At 36.0% G+C, this 27,450-nt stretch overlaps 1 protein-coding gene across 1 annotated transcript in view; it reads right to left on the bottom strand.

The window, feature by feature from the left end:
• The window catches only part of antxr1c (ANTXR cell adhesion molecule 1c), a 174,897-nt gene that overhangs the window by 31,616 nt on the left and 115,831 nt on the right, over window positions 1–27,450 (bottom strand). Inside the window, 3 exon segments of the mRNA XM_028795639.2 lie at window positions 7,488–7,526; window positions 14,019–14,114; window positions 14,780–14,858. Coding sequence (XP_028651472.1) covers window positions 7,488–7,526; window positions 14,019–14,114; window positions 14,780–14,858 — 214 coding nt within the window.

Genomic DNA, 27,450 nt, shown 5'->3' with positions numbered 1-27,450 from the left:
TTATTTACTTTCTGCGCGTGTATGCAGCATTCAGACATTACAAAACACAATTTAAATGCATACAGTTAAGCAGCAAAACAAGTGATACAAAACGCAACTCTTCTCGGTCTGCTATTTGGAATATATTTGCCTTCTCTGATGGGTGACCAATAAGGGAATAAAATGTTGCAATTACCAGGATCCAACCACTGAAGGATCATGTAATAAGCACAAATAAGTCAGAGTTCAATTAGAATCCATTTTTTCCCCCCATTTACAGTTCAACGCCGAGGCTGTATTTTCATAAGTGTATGGCTCTGGAAAGCATTTTTAAGAAGATTAACCTCGGGGCAATATGAATGAAAAGCAAAAACTGTAGACTAATGTCTGCATTTAAAAACAAAAGATGTAGTAGTATGGACTGGGCTTAAGTTGGCATGATGGGAATGAGTGTACCCTGCAAATGACATTTTCCTGCATTGTGTCTGATGCTGTCCAGATGGACTGCAGCCTTTAATGGCTGACTAATTGAAAAAGAAAATCTGGAAAATGTAGGGATGGAAATCGTGTAGGGTTCTTACACACACGAGAATATGGGCACACTGAGGGGGACTGAAGGTTGTTTTCTTTGAAGAGACAGTAAAATGACAACATTACGAGATGAAATCTGATTGGTCAAGTTAACGCCATAATTACATTATATAACAGAAGAATAAGAGAAGAATATGAATAAAAAAAGCTTGAATTTAGCTGACAGGTATCCTTTTCTCTTAAAACAAATATTAAATTGCTAAAGTATGATTTAAAATGTATGTATTATGTGGATTTTAGTCTAAGGTTTGAGTCTTAAGTTAAAACACTGATACCAAAGTAGTATTGCTTTTCTCCACATTGTTTTCCTTGAATCAGGCAGACTAGATGGACATACAGATAAACCTCATATAATAAAATATTTTATCTTTACTATTAGCCAGTTACTTCATGACAGCAGAATCTAATTAAAGGAAGTAAGCATCCTGGATGGAATTAAACTGGACACTTTTTGTGCTATGGCATTGCTTGACATTATCTACTACCCTTGATATGATAAGTTTCTATACCGATTTAGAAGGTCACTCACACCCATATTTTGACCTAAGCAGTGTATAAAAGGAAGTAAGTTACCACCTGTCTTTGACTTCAGCTTGTATTGCCATTTTATTTAGCACCTTTGTAGTTTTCTGGTTCCTAAATATTTGCACAAGCATTTATCTACAGCTTTGGATTCTTCAGCTTGGTCTGTATTTTGTCTTTGTTATGTACAGTACAACAGTATTTGCTTGATCATGTCTATTTACAGCCTCGGACTGGTCCAAGTTTCTAGCATTAAGTAGTAAACCTGCTTCCTGATAATTATCATATTAATAAAGCGGATTATTAAGTATCTATCTATCTATCTATCTATCTATCTATCTATCTATCTATCTATCTATCTATCTATCTATCTATCTATCTATCTATCTATCTATCTATCTATCTATCTATCTATCTATCTATCTATCTATCTATTATGTAATTATTAATAAGCATGGAGAGCTCATCTTAGACCATAGAATCATTTCTAATAATGAAGGATGCAGACCTTTGATAGGATTTTATAAATAATTTGTAAATTGCTTTGTTTAGCTTAGAAACAAATCAGCAAATGTTAACATTATTATCTTTCTTTATTCTAGTTGCAGCCATCAATTGCTAGTTATCAAGAAAAGATAATTCAAGTGAAATCTCTACTGAGCCTTTTCTTTAGAATTCTTTTATTTTTAAACGCAGATGTACTTTGGTAACTGAATGTGACAAAGATCTTTTTTTTTAACTGAACACAGTGCTGGCCTTTAACCTTTGGAAATGAGGCAAAAAACAAGACTACCATTCTTGGTCTCCTAGCTTTTCAGATTCATTGCATTTTACAAATGGGCATCTGGATACTCGGGATTGAAAGAAGGGTGATGTGTGTATTGAACCTTTTTTTTTCTTGTCCACCCTGACTTGGGCTCAACTTTCCTCTTATAATTGTAAAATAGTTTTTTTTAAATGAATGACTTTGATACAATGACTTCTGGATATAAATGTTGCACCTGCTTCTGCTTTACTTTCCCATATTTTGAGTGCAAATAAATCCCTACAATGACTGTATTCAGCAGCATTTAGGAAAGGCAGAATAAACATGCAACCACCAGAAAAATCATAGCATTCCTTGGAAAAAATAAGTAAAATTGTGAAAATATTTTTAGGAATTGGGAATGTATTAATATGACTCCACTATTTTTGCAATTACTAAAACCACTTTTGCCATTGTTAAATTTTCAGAATTTTTCCTGCATTATTTTAATAAACTTGCACACTAGGCTTCAGTAAATATCTTGTTATTTATATTATAGATGTAGAGCCAAGAAAGAAAAATATTTTTTTAAAAAGGTAACACATTATTTTTCCAATAACTTTAACTGTTTTTATTTTTTGGCTTTGAAAGTAGCCAGTGTTACTCCCCAATAAGAAGCGATTAAAGTGCCCTCCTTCCATGTCTTGACAATACAAGGATATATAATGTACTACTGATTAGCTTCTTTAAAAAACACAGACAATGAGAGGGATTTACTAGTAAATTTCTGGGTCAAAAGTATGTGTGGACACATCTGCCTTGAAATATTTTGGAAATTTCCATGGTTAAAACATACTCTTTCCCAATTGTGTTTTCTGTGAATAACACCAGAAAACTTTTGGGTTAAATATACTAAACATCATGTGAGTTGAAGTGTTCGTGATGTCAGTAAACCAATCATGAGAGACGTAGACAATGATGCAGAAACCTAACACTTGTTTGATTGTATTGTAAGGCTTGCAATTTGTGTCAGGAAAATGGATAGATTTTGAAATAAAGGAACAACTCTTCATCCATGCTAGTAAGGACTTTGTTAAGCCTGGCTACCGTTAGAATTGAGTGTGTGACATCTGCTTTCCACCTGCAAAGAAAGTGGTCTGTTTGGGTTTTTCTTCTAGTGGAAATGTTGCTTCATTTGGCAAAAATGAGGCCATATTATTTGCTATTACTTGTTTTTTTTTTAATGATTTTTTTAAAATTCCAGATATACGTATTACAATAGAAGAGTGATAATACAACTAAGGATGTCCCAAGAACCCAAGCCTAGATTAAGACCCCTAGAGGCCCCAGGTGACGTAATGAATGCAGAAAGACAAACATACTTATAACAATGCAGTGTCTGGATACCTGGTTGTTTCACGCAGTGCGATAATTCCCAATTTTGCTTCTGGCACAATGACACTCGATCATTTAATCAAACCTTTCCCACTTGGTTACTTTGGTGCAGAGAGATGTGAACACTCAATTGGTTCATTGATCCTTTCCCACTTGGTGATTTTGTCGCATGGAGATCCTTGGTGACTTTGACGAGTGGACACAGTTACACCTGATAAAAAGGCTCCTTGCTGTCAAGAGGTCCTGGGCATGCACCCAGAATGGCACTGTAAGAACCGAAACTTTGGTACCATGTCAATGGCAAAATGCCAAGTGAAAGTTGGTGGTCCACTCTGAATGCAAGTACAGAAATTGAGTGGGAAAGCACACCAATATGTGAGAAAATTACTGTATGAGGAAAACCTACATATGAAAACGGCTGACATATTGATGTTATAGAACCGCAAAATATAGCAGTTGTTGAAATGTAAAACAGTAGAAGCATGGACTGTATAAAGCATCTGCAGAAATGAAGGAGGGGATTACAGAGTCCTGCAGCAGAGACTACTACATGACGTTATATTACAGGGCATAGCGCCAGTAGGGGAATGTTATAAAGAAAACTAAAAATCAAAATGGACTTAAATATACTATGAATCACAAGTATATATTGCATCAAAGCATTAACATCAGAGGTCCTTATAATACTGTGGACTTGAAAGAATCTCTATAGACATGAAACAGTAGAGTTTACTAATTACTTTAATTCACTCAAAAACGTTATCCAAAGCACTGCCATATTCTCAACAACAGTGACTCTGCATATGCTGTAAAAATAAATTGGCAATTGATTTGAGGTGCTTCATTCTCTTTCATCATGGATTAGCTCAAATTTATAATGTGATTTTTGTAATCTCGTTGGTATTTTTTAAGGTCTGTGCTCACAAAACTCAATGGAAAGCCTTTATTTCTATTGTGAACTTGTAATGGAATGCAACTGGACAGTGACATTGGCTCTTTCAAAAAGATCAAAGGCTTTACTATGTAAAAACAGTAAGCTCACTTCAGATTTATTATCACATGTACAAAGTATATAGTTTATACACTTGACTGCACTACCTCTTTCTGGTTGTGTGAATCTTGCTGTGTAGGTTATTTAAAATATAGCAACTCAAAATATTAAAGGCCTGAGCCTTGCTGTCCACTCCAGTTCCGTGGATATGCTTTGCCCTCAAAACACATGCTCAGGGTATTATCACAAGTTCAGAAAAAAACAGTCTCTAAACTATGGCCTTGACAAATAAAAGCCATAAGAGGAAACATGTCAAAGCTGGCTAAGCATATAAAAAAAATTACACTCTCATTTTATATGAAGAGTGACTTTCAAATTTCAGTTATATTACCAACTAGTATCATTGTTTGTCGTTCTTATCCAAAAATAAATGTGTTCCCATTATTTTTATTTGAGATGACTGCTGTTTATTTCTTTATATGCAACTATATCCGACTATAGAGAGTCAACTAAACCTATGCTGTATACCTGTATGTTTATTATGGCTACATGCTAAAACACCATTACTATTTAAGGCTATAGTTTGTTGAAGATTGTTTAGTCAAGTTTTAAAACAATATAATGGTGGTCTTTTTAAACAGATTTTTAGATACAGTATAATAGTTTGTTAGTATATCAGTTAATTTTTTCAAGACAATCAAATGCAAAGATTCTGTGTTCCATTTTAATGCTTTCACATTTCTAAATGTGAGTGCACAACATGATCATGGTGGTAACCGTGATAGTTCATAACATAATCAGTCACTGTTCTTATTTGTGCAGGTTCATTTGGTTTTTCATAGCATTTCTAGGATTTTTCAAGGAAGGTTGTTTCATAGAAAGTTCATTGTACTTCGATATTTATGAATGTCTATACATGTTTACTAAATGATTGTTTGTCAGTACTTGAAGGCTATACCATTATTTTAGAGCTATTGTTACTATTAGCATATTACTGTGTTACAGAATAAAACCACAAAATGTTTATCTTTAATGAAAGAGGTACTTGTAAATAAAGCAACTGTTTCATTACATGAATGGTACATGCCATCATTTGATTTTTATTTGTTCATATGAGGCTTTTTTAATGAATCAGAGTATGTTGAGTGGAATTTGTGTTAATGCTGTGGTATTGAATGCGTATCAAATATTTTGAAACCTCACTGGCATCGATTATTCTGGTATCACGATAACCCTACATACAATAGTCAAGCACACAATGCTATAAATCTGCAACAAATCACAGAAAGAATTCAGCTTTGTTAATTTCAAACAACATTAAAAGCAGTTTAGCATCCTTACTGATGCTGCGAGGTAGAAAGTAATGAAGAGTCCATTGTGTAACACTTCCTTATATTGATTGAAACAACAGGATTTAAGGAGAAATGCGGGATGAACCCAGCAGACACATTTTAGAGTAACATTAATGCATTCTTGCCAGATTATCTGCACAGTTCGACACAAAGAAAATTTTTGATTTTTTTTATTGTTTAAGGTAATAATATATTGAATTCCCACCGAGTTATTAAGGGTGCATTAGGATCCTTCCAGTTATGTAAGATTAGTCAACTTGCAATGTACAGCTGGAAATCACAATGAGTTTATCATTAAATAGTTTAATCTCATGCAGTATGATTCTAAACAATACTGTAGAAGAATGTGGGATAATTGTAAATATGATGCTCTCTGAGAGAAAAGAAAATATCTTCACTCAGAAATGTTTTAATTTAGGACATTCCCAAAACATATAACCTAGTGAGGCTGCAGCTACTTGGCATAAATCACAATTAGGGTAGACACATTTAATCTGGAGAAGTGTGTCCAATGTATAGTTTGCATGTTTTGCAGAGATTGTCATGAATGATCAGATTCCACTCCTTATATGAGATATTGGTAGAGAGGTCTCTTTCTAAGTGTTCCCTGAGATTTCTAGCAATGAGTTTAATGAAATTAATTGATAAAGACTGGAAATATTTGCAATATTCTCCTCATTACTAGTTTAAATAATTTGAATTGTGTTATCAAAGAGAAATGGGTGTGTTGAGGGAATTCCATTTTTGCAAAAGAGTTGATCAAAAGGTGGCAATACATTACCAATATAAAGGTCTCTCAGAGCTGAAACACCTAATAACTTCCATGTGTTAAGTAATGTGTTTAATGGAGCAGAGATGACAATGTTTCGGTGTTTCCTACATTGGATCTATATTTTATGTAAATTAAGTACAATCTGATTATTAGCAAAATGTTAATAATAAACCAAAATACAAAGCAAGGCACACAAGTAGGAGTTCTTACAAGATTTTCTTTCCAGGACCAACCAAGCTGATGCTTTTTCAGGATTTCTACTTACTTTTTTTTCCTCAGATTATGACTATTTGCAGCCCAGATCAAAATAGAGGTAAAGGTGGAAGCAATGTTTTTCTTGATCAAGGTAAATAATGTTAAAATGTGAAACATTCCTTACTAATCTGTATTTTACACAGAGTACTGAAACATTTTAAAGCTCTGTTTATAGTATCTAAGAAGTGTGCACCAGCATATACTGTACAATTGACTTCATTAGATCTGTCTGAGTGTTTTACACTTGCCTGTGTGTTATATTCTGTCATGGGTATTCATTTTTGCAAACAGTATTTGTCACTGAGAACAATAATGAAAGGGTTCTCATAAAGACTGGAAAATTTTAAAGGCGTTATACTGATTTTTAAGGAATATGTCCATTTTACCTGAGAAATGGTAAAACTACAAAATTAAAAATGCAGTTCCTTCTTTCCTTTTCATAGATATCCCTGGCAAACTGACTTTAATAGATGTCAGGTTTACCATTGACATAACAGAGGGTGGCTAACAAAGGAATGCAAGAACACTGTACAACAGACAATGTCTGTTTGTATATCTGTAAATAAACATGTTTATATCTGTTAAATGCATAAACATGTGTCAGTTCTTCCATTTGTTTAGCTTGCTTTTCCATTACTGGGAAGTCATGTGCTGAAATCTTTCCATGAATCAGATCTAGAAGAGGTGTTATCTGTTCATAGGACCTACTTATACTCACACATCAAATTACTCTGAGAAATCAAGAGTACATTCAAACCTATCATCATGTCAGAAATCATACCCACAATCAGTAAGACAGCACTGCTAACAACTGCATCAGTGCATGACAATGCATACATAAAAAAAAATAATATTTCAGAACACAGAATGAAAAACATCACTTACAGGCTCTGGAGGTGGTGGTGGAGGAGGCTCTTTAATGACCTGCAAAAAGAACATTTCAGTTAATTACAGTCATTGACGTTGTTGCCATGTTAAATGCACTTGAAATGTACATGGCGAGCACTGGTTTAAACAAATGTACTGTAGGCAGTCTAATAAGTTCCCTCATATGATCACAAAAATGGTTGCAAGTATGTATGCAAGCATTAAAATGTAATGAAATTCTGCTGCATTGCTAATATCAAATTTCAGATCTTGCCTGTCTAAATGTTTGTATTCCCATTCTTGGCGGCTGATTTGGAGACATACATATATATATATATATATATATATATATATATATATATATATATATATATATATATATATATATATATATATATACTGTATATATATATACTGTATATATATATATATATATATATATATATATATATATATATATATATATGAGTACTTGTCAAATAATATGAAGAGTACACAACATGTGTGTCACCCTAATTGGGGCTCGTCAGGCGTATACACCTTTGCTTCCCCTTATGGGGAACAAACCTCAAATGTCAGCACATGAGGTGAAGCCTCTGGCATCCACAGCAGCTGGTTTGCTTATTTGATGGTGTGTAGATTGGAGTATTATATCCATAGGTCTAAATTACAATCTGATTTTTTGGGTGATCATAATATATATATATATATATATATATATATATATATATATATATATATATATATATATATATATATATATATATATATATATATATATATATATAAATTATGTAGATATAACTAAAGAAAGTTTATCAAATGGCAAATTTTAGATGACAGTTATACTAAGACATCTTGACCTGCTTGTTAAGAGATCCCTTTTGATTAATTTACTTTGTAGAAGACAGGGCAGTATGATAAAGAGACAATGTGTCCAGCAGAAGACAATAACTTTTCCTGTCTTTAACAGTGGTGCACACACCTTGGCTGGTTTCCACACTGAAGATCCTTTTAAACCCACAGAGTGAACTAAAAAAAGCAGGAAAAAAATGCATGTCCAAAAATAAACTTGCAGGGGAGATTTACTTTGGATGTGTGTGTTTAAGATAATTTTTTAAAATACATTTAAAATTGTATTGTGTAAAAGTAGACAGTCAGTCAGAAGAACCTTATTTGTATTTAATAATAGTTTTAAGACAGCATTTGGTTAAGTAATGCTTCTGAGCAGATATTTTTAATATAGATAACAAAGGTTAAACAGCTGGAATGTTCTGCTTCTAACCTATTTTATGTTTTTAGTGTGGAATTAAGCCATACCTATTCTTCTTCTTTTTACATACAAATAATGATCAGTCACAAACAGAGAATAAACTGAAAGCAAGACCACTAGTATTTATGGCTCAAGTAAAATGAACGACTTAAAAAGACTACAAAATGGCAACCATTCCTCCTTTTAGAGTAGTAGAGTCCAATTATCTAAAGTGATGCATGGCTATTTTTGTGTTTTTTGCCTTTTCTCACTTGTTCAGGTGGTTAAAAAGCATAGGGCATCTACAGATTGCTCCATGAATAAACAATTCCACCACGTTTGCAGCTTGTGGAGGTTATGTGACCTTCCCACTTAAGTTAGATGGGTAAATGGCACAGGGGTACATTTGCTGCACTTAGTTAATGGTATGTGTCATGTGTAAGGACTGCGTTATTTTAAACCTCCACCTGCCACCTTCACCTGGGTGCTGCTTATACAAGGCAGTTAAATATTTCTCTCTTTATATTTGTACGTATATATCCCAGGGCACGATGCAAACTCCGAGGTGAGCGAGCTTTTTCAGTTGCAGCCCCAAAACTCTGGAACGATTTGCCATTGCATGTTAGGCAGGCTCCTTCGCTAGCTGCCTTTAAATCCTTTTTAAAAACACATTTTTACTCTCTGGCTTTTAACCCTGTATAATATGTTGACTATTTGTATACTTTTTATACTTTCTATTAAGAATGTCTTCAGCTCTTGTGTGTTTATGTGTTGTTTTTCTTTGTACAGCACTTTGGTCAGCCTTGAGGTTGTTTTTAAAGTGCTTTATAAATAAATAAATAAATATATATATATATCTTTATGTTTGTAATTTGCATAAACAGTGCCATAGGCTAAATTACAGCATTACAATTTATGAAAGGTGCAGGAAAATCCACAGCACCATTGTTTGGAGTGTCAAGGAATCAAAGGGTGTTTGGAAATTTGATAAATATTTTGAGTATCAAAAAATAAAAATGAAACACCTGACTCTCACAGCTCATCTTGTATAACATTTTAAAATGAATTAGACATGCCACTTGCTGTGCTAGAAACAATCCACAAAATGGATGAGACAATACTTTAAACAAGCAAGGAAGTGCTAATTCATGTGAGCTAGGAAATCGAATAGTCACAGCAAGCAAGGCCATTTACCATGACCACAAATGATACCAAAAAACAAACTTGTAAAGTGGGACAAGGCTAGCATTAAAAACAATTCAAAAAATCTTCCAAGTAGAAATTGCTAGAAAAACTATTTTTTCTAAGCTAAACAAAAAATGTCTTAAATTTATTTGAAAGCACAAAATTCAGACACCGGCTCAGTGTGATAGTCCCATAAACACACACACACACATGGCCACTCTTACATTGTCATGTCCCCACATTTAAACTGAAGTTGAGTAAAAATGGCTCTGAATGGCATCATGAAGAAAATGGAAATAAAATAAACACACAAATAAATAGCAAAAAAAAGTCCTGACACCACTTGCTTTGGTAAAATTCTCAACAGAGAGATTAACAATAGAAAACAGTAATATGTGCAAAGAACTTAACTACTGTATATAAGTTTAAGTTCTCCTGCTGATAAGTCGGGGCTTGATTTTACTGTGTAATTTCCGGTATTTTATAATGTCGGTCGTATAGGTCAAATGTGGAAAACTCGCACTATTGGTCCAAGAGATTATGATATGCTAACGGCCACCTGAGAGAGTAACCACGGAGTACATGGCCTTTTTTTTCTATGTATTGTGCCTACGTGACCACATGGTAATACCTGAACTATTCTGAAACGACTTTTGTTTTTTGTATCTCATACCCTCATACACCTTTATCGTAAGAGTATCCCTTATCTATGATGGAGCATTCCATCAGAAGAAAATATGAAGCTGGTTTTAAATTAAAAGCCGTTGAAGTGGTGAAAGAAATTGGTATCTGCAATGCTGCAACAAAACTCCATGCGTCTGAGAAACTTATGCGAGATTGGAGGAAGCAAGAAGATGTAAAAAAAAAATTAAATGTTGTACTTTTGAACGGGCATATAAATCAGGGTCTGATTTTATGATTGATCTTTCGAGTTTCAAGACCAGACTTATACGCGGGTATATACGGTAGCCCTTATTGGTTATAAATAGCCCTAAGTGTTTTAAAATTTTTGCCTTGAAGAACTCTTTTGGATTTTGTGGTTAAGTGTGACTATTTGTCAGAGCCTGCATAACCTATAAAATTTCTAATGATTATATACAAGTATCACAGTGCTACAGAATGAAAAGAAAAATAAACCACAAAAAGGTGAGCTTAAAGGTGGCACAACACACTGTGCAAAAACACAAAGAGACTGCTACAAAATACTGAGGAAAACAACATAAGAATGACAGAGTCTGGCACTTCCAACAGAAATCCATAAAAGGTGATCATCTTGCTTGTGTCCAAGGCTGTGTAGATCAGAATGGCAGCCATCACATCACATCACTACATCATGAAATCATAATCAACTTGGATTCAGGATATAATGGTATCTCCCCAGTTAATACTGTGCTGACTGCACAGAGTGGCAGCAACTTTTAAATGGGAAATGAATCAGGAGATGTCAAAAAACAAAATGGCAAGTAAGGGGGCAAATCCACAAAGATGAATGATTAGGCAAATTAGCTCAGGATGTGAAACAAGATGATCAGGAAACAGTGTGGGACATTGAAAACGAAAAAAAAATTGAAAAGGAAACACACAACCAGAGCCAAATTGTTAAACCTTAATCATAGTCAAAAAATAGCAAAATATTTCAAAAACAGGAACTAAGAAACAGAAATAAATGCTAGGAAAGTTATTTGGGAGAATCCAATCATGGAAACATGGGAAGTGTATGATGCTGACATTTATAGCTATGACCTGATGGAAACTTCTACTTTACCCTGCGCAGAAACGACACAGCAACCAATCAACAAAAATGCTCAAAATAGTGGTGCTCCCATGAAAAACAAAATGGCACCACAGGAGAGATGTTAATCATTTTTAACATTGTCAAAAACAAATCAGGTACAAAACACTTGTGACCGCAAGGTTCCTTGTGCATCAAAAATGCCAAAAAGTGGTCTGTATGATTTTTAGTGGCTTAGGGAAAAAAATAACAAGAAACAACATCCTAATCATGACAAACACTAAATAAATAATGCATAAAACAGAGCCAAAATGTTATAAACTGTCTGGCACATTTGACACTGACTACTTCAGAAAGTGAATGTACAACTGACCATTATTTTTAGAACTTTAACAAGCCTTTTGTTAATTAGTTAGTTCAACAGAGGTAGCATGAGTTAACACAAATGGGGGAGAAGCAAGTAAAAAAGGGAAAAATACATATGGTACTAAAACAACAGGGGACTGACACTTCATAATTAAAAGCAGATTGGAATTAAAAGCCAGGCTATTTTCTGTTTCACATATTGAGTACAATGAAAACCTGTACTCACTTTAGCACACTGGGACGTGGCTTACTTACCCCGGAACTGTTATCTTAAACTGAATTTGAGATATTTGATACATATACGCCAATAGACAATTATTTGTGACTACTTTCGTAATGAGTTGCTTATGGTGATATGAACTTAATTCACTGCCAATCCTGAAATGAATGCGATACTGTTATGAAGGAGAAACAAGTACATATGTTGGTAGTTTGATGTGCAGGTATGTAACACATACTTTATTCCTCTCTAGTTTTTTAAGAAAAACAAAAATAGTAGACAAAGAAAATGCTGTCTTTATTAACAAAAATACACATGGTATTCTCAATTTTCCTCGATAAAACTGTAGATATGTGAATGATTACCTTCAAAAACTAACCTTTGGCACAAGAGAATATTTTGAAATTTGCTAAACATCTGCACAAAATAGTTCTTGAAATGGCATCCAGCCTCTTGTGTCTTTTGCTTAGAGCAAGTAAAAAACTCCATTTTGGCAGTGTTTCCCTCATGATACGAATACATTAATAAAATAAAGGAAGAAATGATGAATTTTCTGGGTAATTAGCCAAGTTAAACATCTTAGTTCACAAATGCTCCAGACGTTCATTTTGCATCATTAGTTCACTTAAACAAACAACTGTATATTTTAAAATACCACAACAGGCAAAGGCTGCTGTTGACATTAAATTGAGATTACATCATGAGTGCCTTATTACTCTAATAAAATCACATGCATGACAACTCCCGGCTTGTTTTGATTATATTAATAAAGATATTTGTAATCAGAGCATCTCCATTTGGACTAGGTCAGATAAGATTTGTAAATATCTTCGGTAAGAAATAAAAAAAATATCCTGATCCTGACATGACAAGAGCAGAAAGCATGAAAAACCGACAAAGTGAAATTTCAGTATATGCACATCTCTTAATGGCCAGTAATACAATACAATACAATATCAATTTCCAGGCAGTGTTCAAAAGTCATTAGGAAGTCCAAGGAGGTTATACTCAAGCTTTACAATGCATGGGTGAGGCCATATCTGGAGCACTGTGCACAGTTTTGGTCTACAGGCTATAAAAAAGACATAGAATTGTTAAAAAGAAGAGAATTCATACAGTGGATGGAGTCTGTTACTTTAAAAAGAGTTCAACAAGAATGTGGGGACACAGTCAGAAACTTGTTAAGGGTAAATTTTGCACAAACATTTTCTTCACACAGAAAGCCATAGACACATGGAATAAGTTACTAAGTGGTGTTGTAGACAGTAGGACTTTAGGGTCCTTTAAAACTCAACTTGAGTTACTTTGAAGAAATTAAGTGGATAGGGCCGGCAAGCTTTGTTGGGCAGAATGGCCTGTTCTCGTCTAAATTTTTCTAATTTAAAATACAAACTGTAATGTAAAATTATTTGAAAAAACATTCTGAATTTTGCCCTGCAGTGGGCTGGCGCCCTGCCCAGGGTTTGTTTCCTGCCTTGCGCCCTGTGTTAGCTGGGATTGGCTCCAGCAAACCCCCGTGACCCTGTAGTTAGGATATAGCGGGTTTGATAATGGATGGATGGATGGATGGATTCTGAATTTCCAGAAAAATTAGAAAAATAAAGAGGTCTGCACCATACTCTATTTAAAGTCTGCCCGGTGAATACATTTATTTAATGTATTTCCTTTTTTGAGGTACACTACTTTATCTGCTTCAATACAATATTTCTGAATGCATACAGATGAACACACATTTGTACAATTTACCATGACCACCATGGGTTACTCACATTGGGACAAATTTAATTAACTTACCACAGTGCAGCAAAGAGGCCAGAACCACCACATGAGAATTAAAGCCAAAAGCAGGAACAGAATTAACAAAGCAATCAGAAGAATAGTTCCATCAAACTGTGAAGGAAAAAATGACATAATCAACACTGAGTTTAAGAGAGAAACATATTAAATCAAAATTATCAGAGACACAGTTCAAATCAGAAAAAGCAGTAAAAAATGGCAATATTAGTGAAAGCAAATGAATTACACAAAGCAAAAGGGTGAGTCTAGTCAGATGTAAACAAGAATGTGAAATGACTGGGTGGCTGCAGAGAAAAGCTATAAATATAACTTACTCCCAAAGAACTGAAACAGCCAGGTGAAGCTTGGGACTCAAGCATTACCTGAACAGAGGACACTGCACAGGAAAGAGTAATGGAAAGAAAAGTGAAAGAAATAAATTGAGATTGAGACAGAGAAATTAAGGGAACTGGAAGAGTTAACTATTTTGTATACACTGGCAAGTGAACTCTTGGTCCTGACCGCTGTCAGACAGTTTTATAATTCACAATATTGATGAACTGAATGAACTAGATTTAAGATAAATGCTGAGACACAGCAGTTAAAATTATCATTTGGCTTTGTCAAAGTATACTGGAGGTTACATCATTTAGCCTTATCCATAGAGGGATAACTTATTAGAAGATTGGAAAGCAAAATAACTTCAGTAAGCAGTCATTTAAAATGATGTCTAAATTACAGACTAGCAAATAAAATAGTAAGTGCAGAGGGTCTCTTACGCAATGAGTGCTTGTAATGTGCACTGAGCTAGTGATGAACGTCAGGCCGTCATTCATGCTGACTTGCAGGTACACGACTCTGAAAAGCAAGCACATATTATTGGATTAAGGCAAACCTTTTATAAAATCATAACTAGCCAGAGCTGTGACGGGATCTTAATGACTTACTGAGTCAACACTTCTTACAGTCTTTCTTTATAATTAGGAAAAGTTAACAACCATGCAAAGATACAGGTAACTACACCCCTATTTCTTATATTTAAATTACCAATCCAGTGCAGGTAGCATTAAGTGAAACTCGTTTTTGTTTAATAGACCAAGCATATATATTAGACATTACCTAAAAATCAAGCCACTTGGATGACTGATTCGCCAGCACAATCTCACATTCCTCTTACAAGCGGTATATGAAGTTAAGTCATAGACAATGTCACTGCCCGCCTTAATAGTATCAATACATAATGTGAGAACACTAGGGGTCGCTGTCGCCCCTTAAACCTAACAGTCAGATACACAGGACACAGGGTGAAAGCACTCAGAAGTATTTTCATATTTTTCTTCTTTAAATAGTGCTTCGTAAGCACCACAACCACTATAACACTATCAAATAACCAATAAATTAATGCAGTTCTCTCCTTCACACCTCCCAGCAAGCTCTGTCTTCTACATCCCAACTCGCTTGCTGGGTTCCCATCAGTCCTTTAAATAGTACTTGACCCAGAACTGTTTCTGTCCTTCCGACCACATGACTGGCTAGCACTTCCGGGTATAATGAAGAACTGGCTTTTTCTTCAGTACTTCCATCCTAGTGACTACCTCATACTTCTGGGCTATAGGGCGGCACCCACAGCATCCAACAGGGCTGAAAAAACGGAATTCCAAGTCCCAAGATGCCCAGCAGGAATCTGGGGCACCGCTACATTTAGCGTTTTGGCATTGTCAGCAAGTAGCTGCCTTCCCCCATTCTTCCTTTTATGGGGTGTCCCAGCTGTCCATCACAATAGATATTACTTAACATAAAACTCTGTTGCTTCTTGGGTTCTCTACAGGACCTCCAGCTCAACTCCTTTTCATTAGGGATGCGTCCATACAACTGTGTTTCTGTTTAAAAATGCAGGCATTTGTTTCATCTTCATCCACACTACCCTGGTGTTTTTAACCCTGAGAAAAAAGACTTCTGAAAATGCTCTCCAGAACTGTATACTTCTGAAAATGCAGGCTTGGCATTGTAATGTAGATGGGTAAAGACATAGACTTTTGAAAACACAGTCGATAATTGTGCTCTGATTTGTTTGTGTTTATTGCATAGCCCTTCCTTGATATGATCCTACTAATTACAATGTCTCATTCCCTGATTGTTCACCCTTCATGGAAGAAAACCATATACCAACTTAGCAGACACAGAACAGATGCTTTCCATAGCACATGTTGAGTTGCTTACCTGTATGCATTTAAATTATATTTTGTACAGTTTGATTGCTGCATACATGCACAAAGGCGGAATAATTTTCCCAGCCACTACAGTTTTATGATAAACTAGCAAAATACCCGCGCTTCGCAGCGGAGAAGTAGTGTGTTAAAGAGGTTATGAAAAAGTAAAGGAAACATTTTAAAAATAACGTAACATGATTGTCAATGTAATTGTGTTGTCATTGTTATGAGTGTTGCTGTCATATATATATACATATACACATATACACACACATATACAGATATATTATATATACATATACACATATATTTTTTATATATATATTTTTTATATATATATATATATATATATATATATATATATATATATATATAAAAAATATATATATACACATACATACATACATACATACATATACACACATAGATGCACTTACAATAACATAGAAATCAATATAAACAACATTAACATCATTATCATATGAGAATATGAAGTAATATATAAGAAGCACATTTCATATAAATATAAATAATTAAACAGTAAAATCTTCTTGTATAATTTGCTACCGTGGCTTTTCGTTGGTCTGTCCAGGATATTTAAATCACCTGTAGCTTGCAAACTGTTTCACCTATTGACTTGAAATGTGGTACACATATAATACGTCACGTCTGCTATCCGCTTTATGGGTGATGATTGTATTACTCTTTTTATGTTTATTTTATTTTAGAATCAACTCCTATCTGCGCACACCAGGGCGGCCGTGGGCAGATGCGTATGGTGTATTCACTCCATGTTATCGTGCATTGCGCTGTCACTGGTATTTTGATAAAAGAATTTGAACAATATATAAGAAGCGTAAAAATTATTAAACAGTAAAACATTAACATTTAAGAAGTAAAGTTACATTGAGTACTACTGCAGTGCCTTCGGGTATACCTCATTTTTTCTTTGCCTATTACATGCTTAAATGTATAAATTTTTTGGTGTACCTACCCGAGAACACGTGACATATAACCGACCGTGGGAGAAGCATGGATTTTAAAGAAGCGTTGAGTTCATCTGCTGGTCTCCCTCGTGGAATAACTGGTAATGTTTCACTAAAATCTACAGCGAGTAAAACGACATTACCTCCTTTTTTTTTTGTACGATCTCTGAGATGTTGCTTTTTTTCGGTTCAAGGCTTCATAAGCTCTTTTATGTTCCATGGTGTACTTAATAAGTACTAATTATCCCAAACCATCATCTTTGAATGTTGCAAGACTTTCGCCTTGTATGTAGATCGGGGTAATTACATTCATTGCATTCCTAGTCTGAATCACAATCTGATTGTATGGGTGGTTACCTGGCACTGTAGGGTTGCCACCTGTCCTTTAAAATACGGAATCGTGCCGCGTTTGACAATGAAATTGCGCGTCCCGTTTTGAATCAATACTGGACGGGATTTATCCCGTATTTTTGTAATCATTTTTTTTTTAAAGCAGCGTCTCATGCAAATCATCCCACACGCATTTTATGAAGATGCCTCCTTTCCTACTTTTGATTGGGTAATACTTGATGTCATCGTTAGTTTGATTGGTGTTTTTAACTGTCCAGTGAGGAGGGCGTGTCTTTTAAGTACAGTCTGCAAAGTGTTGGCACTGAGATGTGGCGTCAGCGCCATACTTGAAGCCCCTAACGTTGCGGTCAGCAAGTCGGCTAACATCCGCCATGTGCCGTCTTTCAGTTGCGAGAAGCAGATCATAGAATGGTTGAAACTGTTGCCCCTAACGTTGCACCACGGCGTGTGGTTCGTTTATACCTCGTGTCTTCTCATTAAACTTTTATCTCGCGAATATGTTATTGCAATCCGCAGCGGGAGCGTTTCTATAAACTTTATTTAAACTTACATTTTACACCGTGGTTTGTTTCCCTTATGAACATGCTTGTATGCTTAACTCGCTCCGTTCTCAATTGTTTAATTAATTTTTTGCTCTTCGCTGTTTGCGGCTGTTCCTCCATTTCCCCCTACTTCGTTCTTTTATCTCGCGAATATGTTATTGCAATCCTTAACGGGAGTGTTTCAATAAACTGATTGAAAATAGTTTTGCATTTACCTTTTTAGTAAAAGGCGAGCTTTTAAGCCTGAGAAATCACCCCGTAAATGCACACGTTTAATTGGACATGTGTTAATATGTATGGTTACACAATATTAAAAGACAGTGAACAACGTCAGTTACCTTTGTTCCCGCGTTTGATAAAAGGTGAGCTTTTAAGCCTGAGAAATCACCCCGTAAATGCACACGTTTAATTGCACATGTGTTAATATGTATGCTTACACAGTATTAAAAGACAGTCAAAAATTAACGTCATTTACCTTCGTTCCCGCGTGCGACTCGTGCTGTAAATCTCTTCCTTGTTTTTAGTTCACGTGATTACGTAGGAGGCGTGATGACGCGATACGTGACTCCGCCTCCTCCATTACAGTGTATGGACAAAAAATATGTTCCAGTTATGACCATTACGCTTTGAATTTCGAAATGAAACCTGCCTAACTTTTGTAAGTAAGCTGTAAGGAATGAGCCTGCCAAATTTCAGCCTTCTACCTACACGGGAAGTTGGAGAATTAGTGATGAGTGAGTCAGTGAGTGAGTGAGTCAGTCAGTGAGGGCTTTGCCTTTTATTAGTATAGATCCCTGGCCAGTGGTGTTACCATCCTTTCAAAAATGTTATTACCATTGCACGCATGCCCATGTAGACAAAAGTCTATGTCATATGTGTTTTTGGTCATTTTAGTGTGGATTGAGATTTTTTCATAAACAATGTGAAAACATTAACATGGAGAGATCATTTTAATATAGAAACGCCTTTTTTAAATGAAAACGTAATAACGTAGAAGTAGCATCAATCTCTGCTCCTTTAAACTTTGCCAACAACCTTCTGTCACTTTTCATGGAGGCATACTCATCAGGACTCTGAATTTGAAAGTCATCCAGTGATCTTTTTACCACTTGAAAACACTCCTAAAGTCTACTTATTGCTTTCCTCCACAATGCAGAAATACACCATCATGCCTGTCTTATTACTGTGGCTTACTTGACAGAGACTTTCAAGTATGAATAGATTGAGACTGCATCTACTAGCTTGCTGAAATGAACCAAAGGCAGTGACACCACTCAAGTAGCTCAACTATTCTTCTCATTGTATTGACCGATTCATTCACAGTTCTCTTGCTGGCGAACAGAACCATTAATTCCAATAATCCAAATTACCTTACAGTGCTTTTTGCCTCATGCCAAACCACCAAGACTTTACATGGTAGTCGCCTTATTTTCCAAAACATTTACTATGTAACTCTTAATATAAATTCATTTAACTTTGTGACTACAACTTCCTAGGCCTGTTGGTGACACACCATTAAATGTCACATTTAGATCATATGTAAAAAACCCCCACTTTGTATCTGGCATTTTTATTGTGCATACTATCATTAGTTTTCTAACTGATTCTTCTGAATCTACCATACTGTAAACTGTCAATGTGTTCCCAACATGTAGACTTTACTAAATTGTGACATATTTAAGGATCTTGTATTTTATCTTGCTACTTTTTACTTGTTTACATTGTAAAGAACTTTTTAATGGTGTGTTATATGAAAGGTAAAATTACAAACAAAATGTGCAAAGGTGAGGGCTGTCTTTGGTAAATATGGTCTTTTGGTGTTTAATTTTAATTTTCTGTACTTTCAAGTAAAGGATATTACGAAAGAAGTGTGAGAATTTGACACAGGCATTGTGCTGTATTTCCTCAAAGGCTGAACAAATTCAAGTTCGCAGTGCTTGCCATAACGTTACCGCATACTGGGAAAGTCAGTCCCTTTTAGGAGGTCTCTGTATATCAGCCAGGAAACTGTGGTGTACATTTTCTGATACTGCCCACAGTTTTCCCCTGATCTTTGAATACAGTGTAAGACAGTGCTTGAAATGGTTCAGCACTCACTGATGCTCTGTACGGAGTACTGGGTGTTTTCTTGACTACGGGTAGTTTTGACCTTAGCGCTTTCTCACCAGTAGGCTGTCCGGGCACTTGTACATTTCACTCTTCAGATCATCAGCACTTTTTTATTTCAAACCAGCACTTTTTCACATCCTCCTGATACTACTATGCCAGACATGTTGAGCTGCCACTGTCACTACAGACTGTACGCTGAAAGTATACTCCCCAGTTATCTTCACTACTCAGGATGCACCAAGTTATGCAACTTGGCTCAAATTTATTTATTGTGTTTTTCCAAATACTGTCTTATTCTTCTGGTGCCAAGTAGGGGATGGACATCTGGTTACAACAAGAGAATAAGAGAGGAGGAAGAAGAAAATGCACCACTTCAAAATGAAAGTGAGTCAAAATATGCAGAAACACATTCTGGTGGTCAGCAGCATCAGCAGTCTTAGCAAGAGAGCGCCTCCCCTATTAGTGCTATTAGCAAAGAGCCTGTTGATGTAGCTAATGATTACTGCAGTACCAGTCAGTGTTGATGAATGGCCAGACTGTTGGCCTAGGATCAGTTTTCTGAGCCCAGAATTGTCACTCATCTTTCACGTGAAGTAAACAGTCACTTTTTCAACCAGTTCAAGCAAGTGTGTACTTGCATAAATTCAGGTGAGCACAGGCCTTCTATAGAAACATCTACTGACAAAGAGTGGAACTGCAAACTATTCATGGTGAAATAAAATTGAGCCTCAGAGAAGCAAATGGTAAATCACTAATACATAAAAGAGAATTTTCCTGGCCTACCAATCTCAAATTTTCTGTCAAATTTGATAGGTTCATATTTTAAACAAGCTGGAAGAACGATGAAAAATGCAAAATACAATATTAGGAAACAGAAGAATAAAAGTCAGCTAGCACTTCACTGATTGCCCTGTAATGTTCATGTCAATATGATAATGTCTTGACTTGGTGTGTGTTTACTGGGGCTGGCTGCATTAAAATTAAAATGTTTACCAATAGAATATAGCGAAGAAAAAGTAAGAATGAGGAGAACAATGTATGGAAACTGAGTGAACAAACTTTGCTTTGTATAGGGAATTCCACAGTGCACAAAAATCCAAAATGTGTTACAATACACAGCTATAGCATTATTGTGGAGATATATTTTTTTTGACATGTGACACAAGCAAGTCAAGCAATACACTTTGAATTATACAGTGAGATATAGGCAGGCGTCCTGCGGTGGGTTGGCACCCTGCCCGGGATTGGTTCCTGCCTTGTGCCCTGTGTTGGCTGGGATTGGCTCCAGCAGACCCCCGTGACCCTGTGTTCAGATTCAGCGGGTTGGAAAATGGATGGATGGATGGATATAGGCAGGCATTGAACTGGCTGCCTCGTGCTTTACAAGCCAGTAATTTGGCCACTGGACTGGAGCAAAACCCTAAGATGCCACTTTTTGATTACTGGACTGATATAGACCTTGCGTAAAGTTTAAATCAGAAAATGTAACTGATGTATTTCAACAAATTATTATTTGGAGAGTTTGTTTTCTTTCTACCTAACATATTCAAAATCAAAATGAAAGTAAAGCATTTCATTTAAAAATAATTTTGAGTAAAATTATTTGCACATTTCTCTTTTACTCAGAATTCAGGATTGAAAATGTACATTTGTATATGTATTTGTATATTTGTATTGATGTACATTTTAAGAAGTCTTGAGACCTTCTAAAAGGGATGGACTTTAATAATATGTTCAGTATAAAATAGCTGTATCTTTCATAATAATACACTTTTTAATAGCATTTATAATTTATATTTACACTAGCCCATACTTTTACAATTTATGTTCGCTGCCAAAAATATCAGTCACTCATAAACAGCCATTAAAGATCAGCTTCCAAAGAATATGTGTCCAGGCAATCCCACACTTCTCCTGGTGAGAAAATGTCCTGCAACAGCTTAACTCAAGATGTAATACTTAACAGAGCTCCACGACATGAGAAATCTGAAGTTCTTCTAAGGGGAATGGAAAACTGCCACAGGGCCATAAAATAACCACATGCTGGGAAAGTCCATCCCTTTTAGGAGGTCTCTGGGCTCCTTAATGTAACAAATGGACATAATCTGATACTAAGCAGAAGAGCAATAGGAAAGGCGGCTGTCAAAGCTCTGCTATAGGGAGCATCTAAAAGGAATAAAGGCCTCCATAAAAAGCAACTGTTGCATGTTTTTGGCGTGAATCACAACTAAAGCCTTCTTTGTTCTGTTCCTGCTGTTACGATTTGTTTACTCCTTCTGGGAATACAATGCTACAAGGGGCAGTGAGGAACACCATTAAGAGGTATTGTGACAAATCAATCTAATTTGCTATCAATCAGCAAGTTGAATTCCTTTTCTAAGAGCACATGCTTGAAGCTTGTAGCCACATTGAGCCAGAATAATAACCCTTCCAGCTGCTTGATACAAAATAAAATCATGCCCAAAGAAAACAGATATGATGTTAATTTTCATTTTAGTCATTGCATGGGACAGGGATGCCTTTATAAATGAGAACTTCGGGGATTTTACAAAAATGTTTGTAAACACGTGTTTTCATTTTTGGGGTGACTACAACCATGACTGAAACCGAAATTGATGCCATGATGGAGGATCCTGAAGTCAAAACTCAATATTGTTTTAAATATAAATTGGGCTACAGATGTGCCAAATGAGCTGATCTTGTAAAAAATATTTGTATCTTCATATGTTCTAATTACTGCCCATAAAACATATTTAGCACCTTAAAGGACAGGATCCACTTCAGTGGTGAACACATTTTTTTTTTAAATCCCGGGTCACTGAAAGGCCTTCTTATGATTTTCTAAAGCCAAATGATTCATTGTGTAAAGCTAATGACTCTTCTCATAAAAGTGTCTGGCTTTGTCCAGCACTTAAAGAAAAGATTCGGAGGCTAAGAGGTCATTACATGACCTTAAGAATGTCATCTAACCTCTTTATGCACCATTTTTCAGTAAAGAGTTGAAAACCAAGGTCAAAATACTTGATAGCTGAAGACATGACTAGTCAATGTTTTGTATGATAATACAATATGAGAAGTGCAGCGGGTTCCATAAATAACATGTCCGTCTTTAGGTTGTGATCACGATCAGACATTTCTGTTTCCTTGTCTGTTTGTATACTGTTTCCCTCTTGAATTTATAACTGCATTTTTTTTTTTGTTCATTGTCCTTATTTTTCCTAAAGCCTTGCTTCTTCTCTTTGGTTCCTCGGGCCCTCTGGCATTGATTTTTTTCTCATTTCCCTCACAAGTTTCGCAATTCACTCATTCAGTTATAATAGGCTCTTTTCTGCCCCTGGCCCTATTACTTCCCAAATGGTCCACAATTATTACTATTACACTTCAATAGAGAATAAATGTTAGCGGCTGCCAGGTCTCCTAGCCAGAAGGGCTGCTGCTGCTACTGCACAAGTATATTCATGCACTGTAGCTGTCTTGTCCTGGGGCAGCAAGCTTTAGGCATCCAGGTGACATGTGTCTTCACCAGGATTAGCCCCTTTATTGACTCCAGTACGCAGCGCCTCACAAATCTCAAGCAGTGCTAGACCAAGCTTAAAAGATGTCATGACAGCTTGAGCTATCAATCAGAAAATAACACGTTTGCAGAGGCTGTCATGTGTAAATTTACCAAAGAGACATCTTCTCAGGCTCCTGAAAAATGAACAGAGGGAGTGAGGATTCTCCCATACCATCTCTGCTTTTGAATTTAACCTAATTAGATTTAAAAGAACATCAAAGCATTTTCTCTTGTAAAATGTATCCAACAGTTGAAATTTGTTCTCTTCTCTCCCTCGGGCTCCATTGTGCCGTAAAGAGAAAAATGGTCAAAGATAATGATTTAACAGGTTTGATTCACAGTCTAGCTAATATGTGAAAGTTGCACTTTCTCCCCATGTCCCTACCTTGTGATCATTGCTTAAGAAAAATGGGGGAGTCTTTACAAAATGTAGTTTACACACAAATGACAACACGACTTTTCTAACCTTCAATAGTCTATACCCACTTTTTGTTGGTCAAAGTCGCATGGAACTTGAGCATATTCTCTGAACAGTTCTGTTCCTCAATATCTCCAGTTTTTAAGTCTCATTAAATGTCCCTTCAAGAAGTCTCCATTCTGCCCCTGCCTGTCTACTGACCGCACCTCCCCTTGCTAAGCCTGGAGAACTCTAAGAACTTAGAACAAAAGGACAAGACTGTTGGAGGAACGAGTTGGGGGGCCTTGTAAAAGGAAATGGTACATGGAGAAACTGGTAGGATGGCCCCAGCTGTTTGTCATTTGTAAGGCGTGTGTGATTATACCTGTGGAGACTGCCCAGAAATTGCCTTTTCTTGTGTTGGTACATCAGCTACAATTTTACGTTTACACCAAAAGGTTCCTGATGCAATTTCTGCTTACAATGCATAGTGTCATTTAATCTGTAGAATATATTAATGATATTAAAAATAATTGCCTACCTTAAAATGATACAATCTGCCAATTCCATTAATAATTTTATATAAATAAAATAAAAGTAATCAATTATAATACATCCTGATTTTGCAAAAACGTGTTCAATAATAGCATACATATCACAAAATGTGAGAAATTGTATTGCCTTCATCCAAACTGGTGTTCCCACTACTTTTCTCTTTTTAAGTAAGGCAACATTGGACATTCAAGTACATAATGAAAACTCACCTGTCCTTACTGACTTTTTAACTGCAACCCTTTCTTTGTATTAGTTTACACAATTTCTGCTACATAATAAGACTAACACTATCTTACTGAATGATACTGACTTGATTAGTAAGCCTTGAAAATCTTCCCAGAATCAGTCCATTTATTGTGTTCTGTTTCCTTGCTCTCTGTTTCAAGTTTGATAGTTGCTATTACTTTCTTTATCATTTCAGTTCTTATGTAGACAGTTATATAATAGATGACCATGGTATGTGTACCAACTATTGATGTGTGCTCTTCAGGGTCTCTCAGGTATTCCAAGTATCTGTCAGCATGCCCTTTTATGAATTGGTTTAATTGTAGTGTTCAGTTTATATATTTAGTACTTAACTGCTGCTCTGTTAGATAGATAGATAGATAGATAGATAGATAGATAGATAGATAGATAGATAGATAGATAGATAGATAGATAGATAGATAGATAGATAGATAGATAGATAGATAGATAGATAGACAGACACTATGGTCTTAACACACACCAGAATGACTCAAAAGGAAGAAAAATAAAAAGAAAGAAAAACTTCTGACTTGGTATTTACAGTCAAAGTGAGGCACTTTAAAGGCATTCTGTCGTTGTTATAAAGCAGCCCCAATGGCGTTTCTTAACATACTTACTGAATAATTTGTTGGCTGAAAGTCCTCATTGTTTGTGTGTTAGATAGAGGATGTGCAGCATTGTTCATAATGGCAATCAGTTTTGTTTTAACTCTCCTCTTTGCTACTACATACAGAGGGGCCGAGAGTGTATTCAATAAATGACCCTGCACTTTAAATTAGCTTGTCGACTTGGTGGGCCTCTCTTGAAGTGATGTTATCAATCCAGCACATCACAGCATAGAAAATCACACTGTTACAAAGTTATAGAATATGTAAGGAATGTCATTAACCACATTAAAGAAACACAGTCTCCTATGGAAAAAAAGAGTGCATGTCCTGTATGTTATGAGAGCAGTCCAACCTATCATTGCTGTGAACCCCCAAGTACTTGTAGGAATGAACCACCTCTAAATGCACACCCTGAATTGTGACTGGATACAGTATAGGGGTTCTCTGGTGTGGCAAATGTCTGTAACCAGTTCCTTGGTTTTGGTTAAGTTTACAAACAGACAATTCTTCCTGCACCAAGAAATGAAGATCTCCACCTGACAATGATACTCTGTTTCATCACCTCATTAATACACCCCACATGTGATGAATAACCTGAGAATTTCTGCAAGTGACATGTCCTGGTGTTATATTTATAGTCCGAGGTGTACAGAGTGAAGACAAAAGGAGACAGGGCTGTTCCTTGTGGTGCTCCAGTGTTGCTGCCTGACAGATAGATCATTACCCAGGATGCAACAGGCTCATTCCCCCTGCATAATTCTGAGCTTACCCCCTACAAGGATGGCTTGATGGCATTGAAGGCACTGGAGAAATCAAAAAACATAATGCTCATAGTGCTGGTGTCATATGTTGTTAAAAGGGTGTATAAAATAAAGATTGACTGACTTCTCCTTTGCAAACCTGACTTTGTCAACATCTTAGTTTAGTGAATTCCACATTTCAAATTATTTGCAGTGAAGTATAAACCTGCTTAAGAGAGCCATGGAGGTTAGAGTCTATCCTTGCAGTATCAGGGACAAGGCAGATACAGATCTAGGGCAGTGCACCAATTTATAGCCGGGTGATTGTCAAAAACCTGGCTACATACACGAACATTATGCAGGGCCTTCCACAGAAACTACTTTATTTCTGTCCTAAGGATAAATTCAGGACCCTGTAGACACCATGCAGTTCAAATAAGGATGCTGTTAATGTGCATCATGACAAAGTGGTTTATATTCAAACCATAACTAACCAGAAGACTTTTAATCAATTCTAATTTGATATTGCACCCTACACAGAGTACTCAGTCACTGGCCCACAAACCAAAAGCACTGAGCCTCAAGTGCCATAATACTTTATCTTCTCTTCCTCTGTCTTTCCATCGTCTTGCCACATTATCTTATGCCGAATGAACATCTGCTCTATCTCTTTCTCTCCTAATTATAAGCTCAAGGGACCATTCGCAGACAGCAATCCTTAAATCCCATCCAAGGATTAATTTTGGTGAAAATCTCGATGTCTTCTTTTTGGGTCAAGAATGTCCTATGATCATCCTGGGCTTGTCTCACCAATTCTCCATCAGGTGACTGCAGGTCACCTGGCACCCTTGATACATCTTTGATTATTCCCACAATGCTGGTCATCCATTATATGTAGCTAATCAGTGTAATTACATGTGAAGTAACCTTTACATAAATGTGGCCTACCACACTCTGGTAACTATTTGCCTACACTGCCACTGAGGATGACTCTGTAGCTACCAGTATAGGCACTTCTTTTGTATTATGGACCCCACCAGTCTCATCCCTTATTCTGTGTCAGCCTTAAACCCCTCCTGCCATGTCAGTTTCTTGCCACCAGGGCAATCAGTTACAGCAGTAACATTTGGAAAGAGCAAGTGTTGTTAAT

The sequence above is a fragment of the Erpetoichthys calabaricus genome, chromosome 2 (assembly GCF_900747795.2).
Source record: "Erpetoichthys calabaricus chromosome 2, fErpCal1.3, whole genome shotgun sequence".
Lineage (NCBI taxonomy): Eukaryota > Metazoa > Chordata > Cladistia > Polypteriformes > Polypteridae > Erpetoichthys > Erpetoichthys calabaricus.
This window is presented reverse-complemented; position numbering and strand designations above follow the sequence as displayed.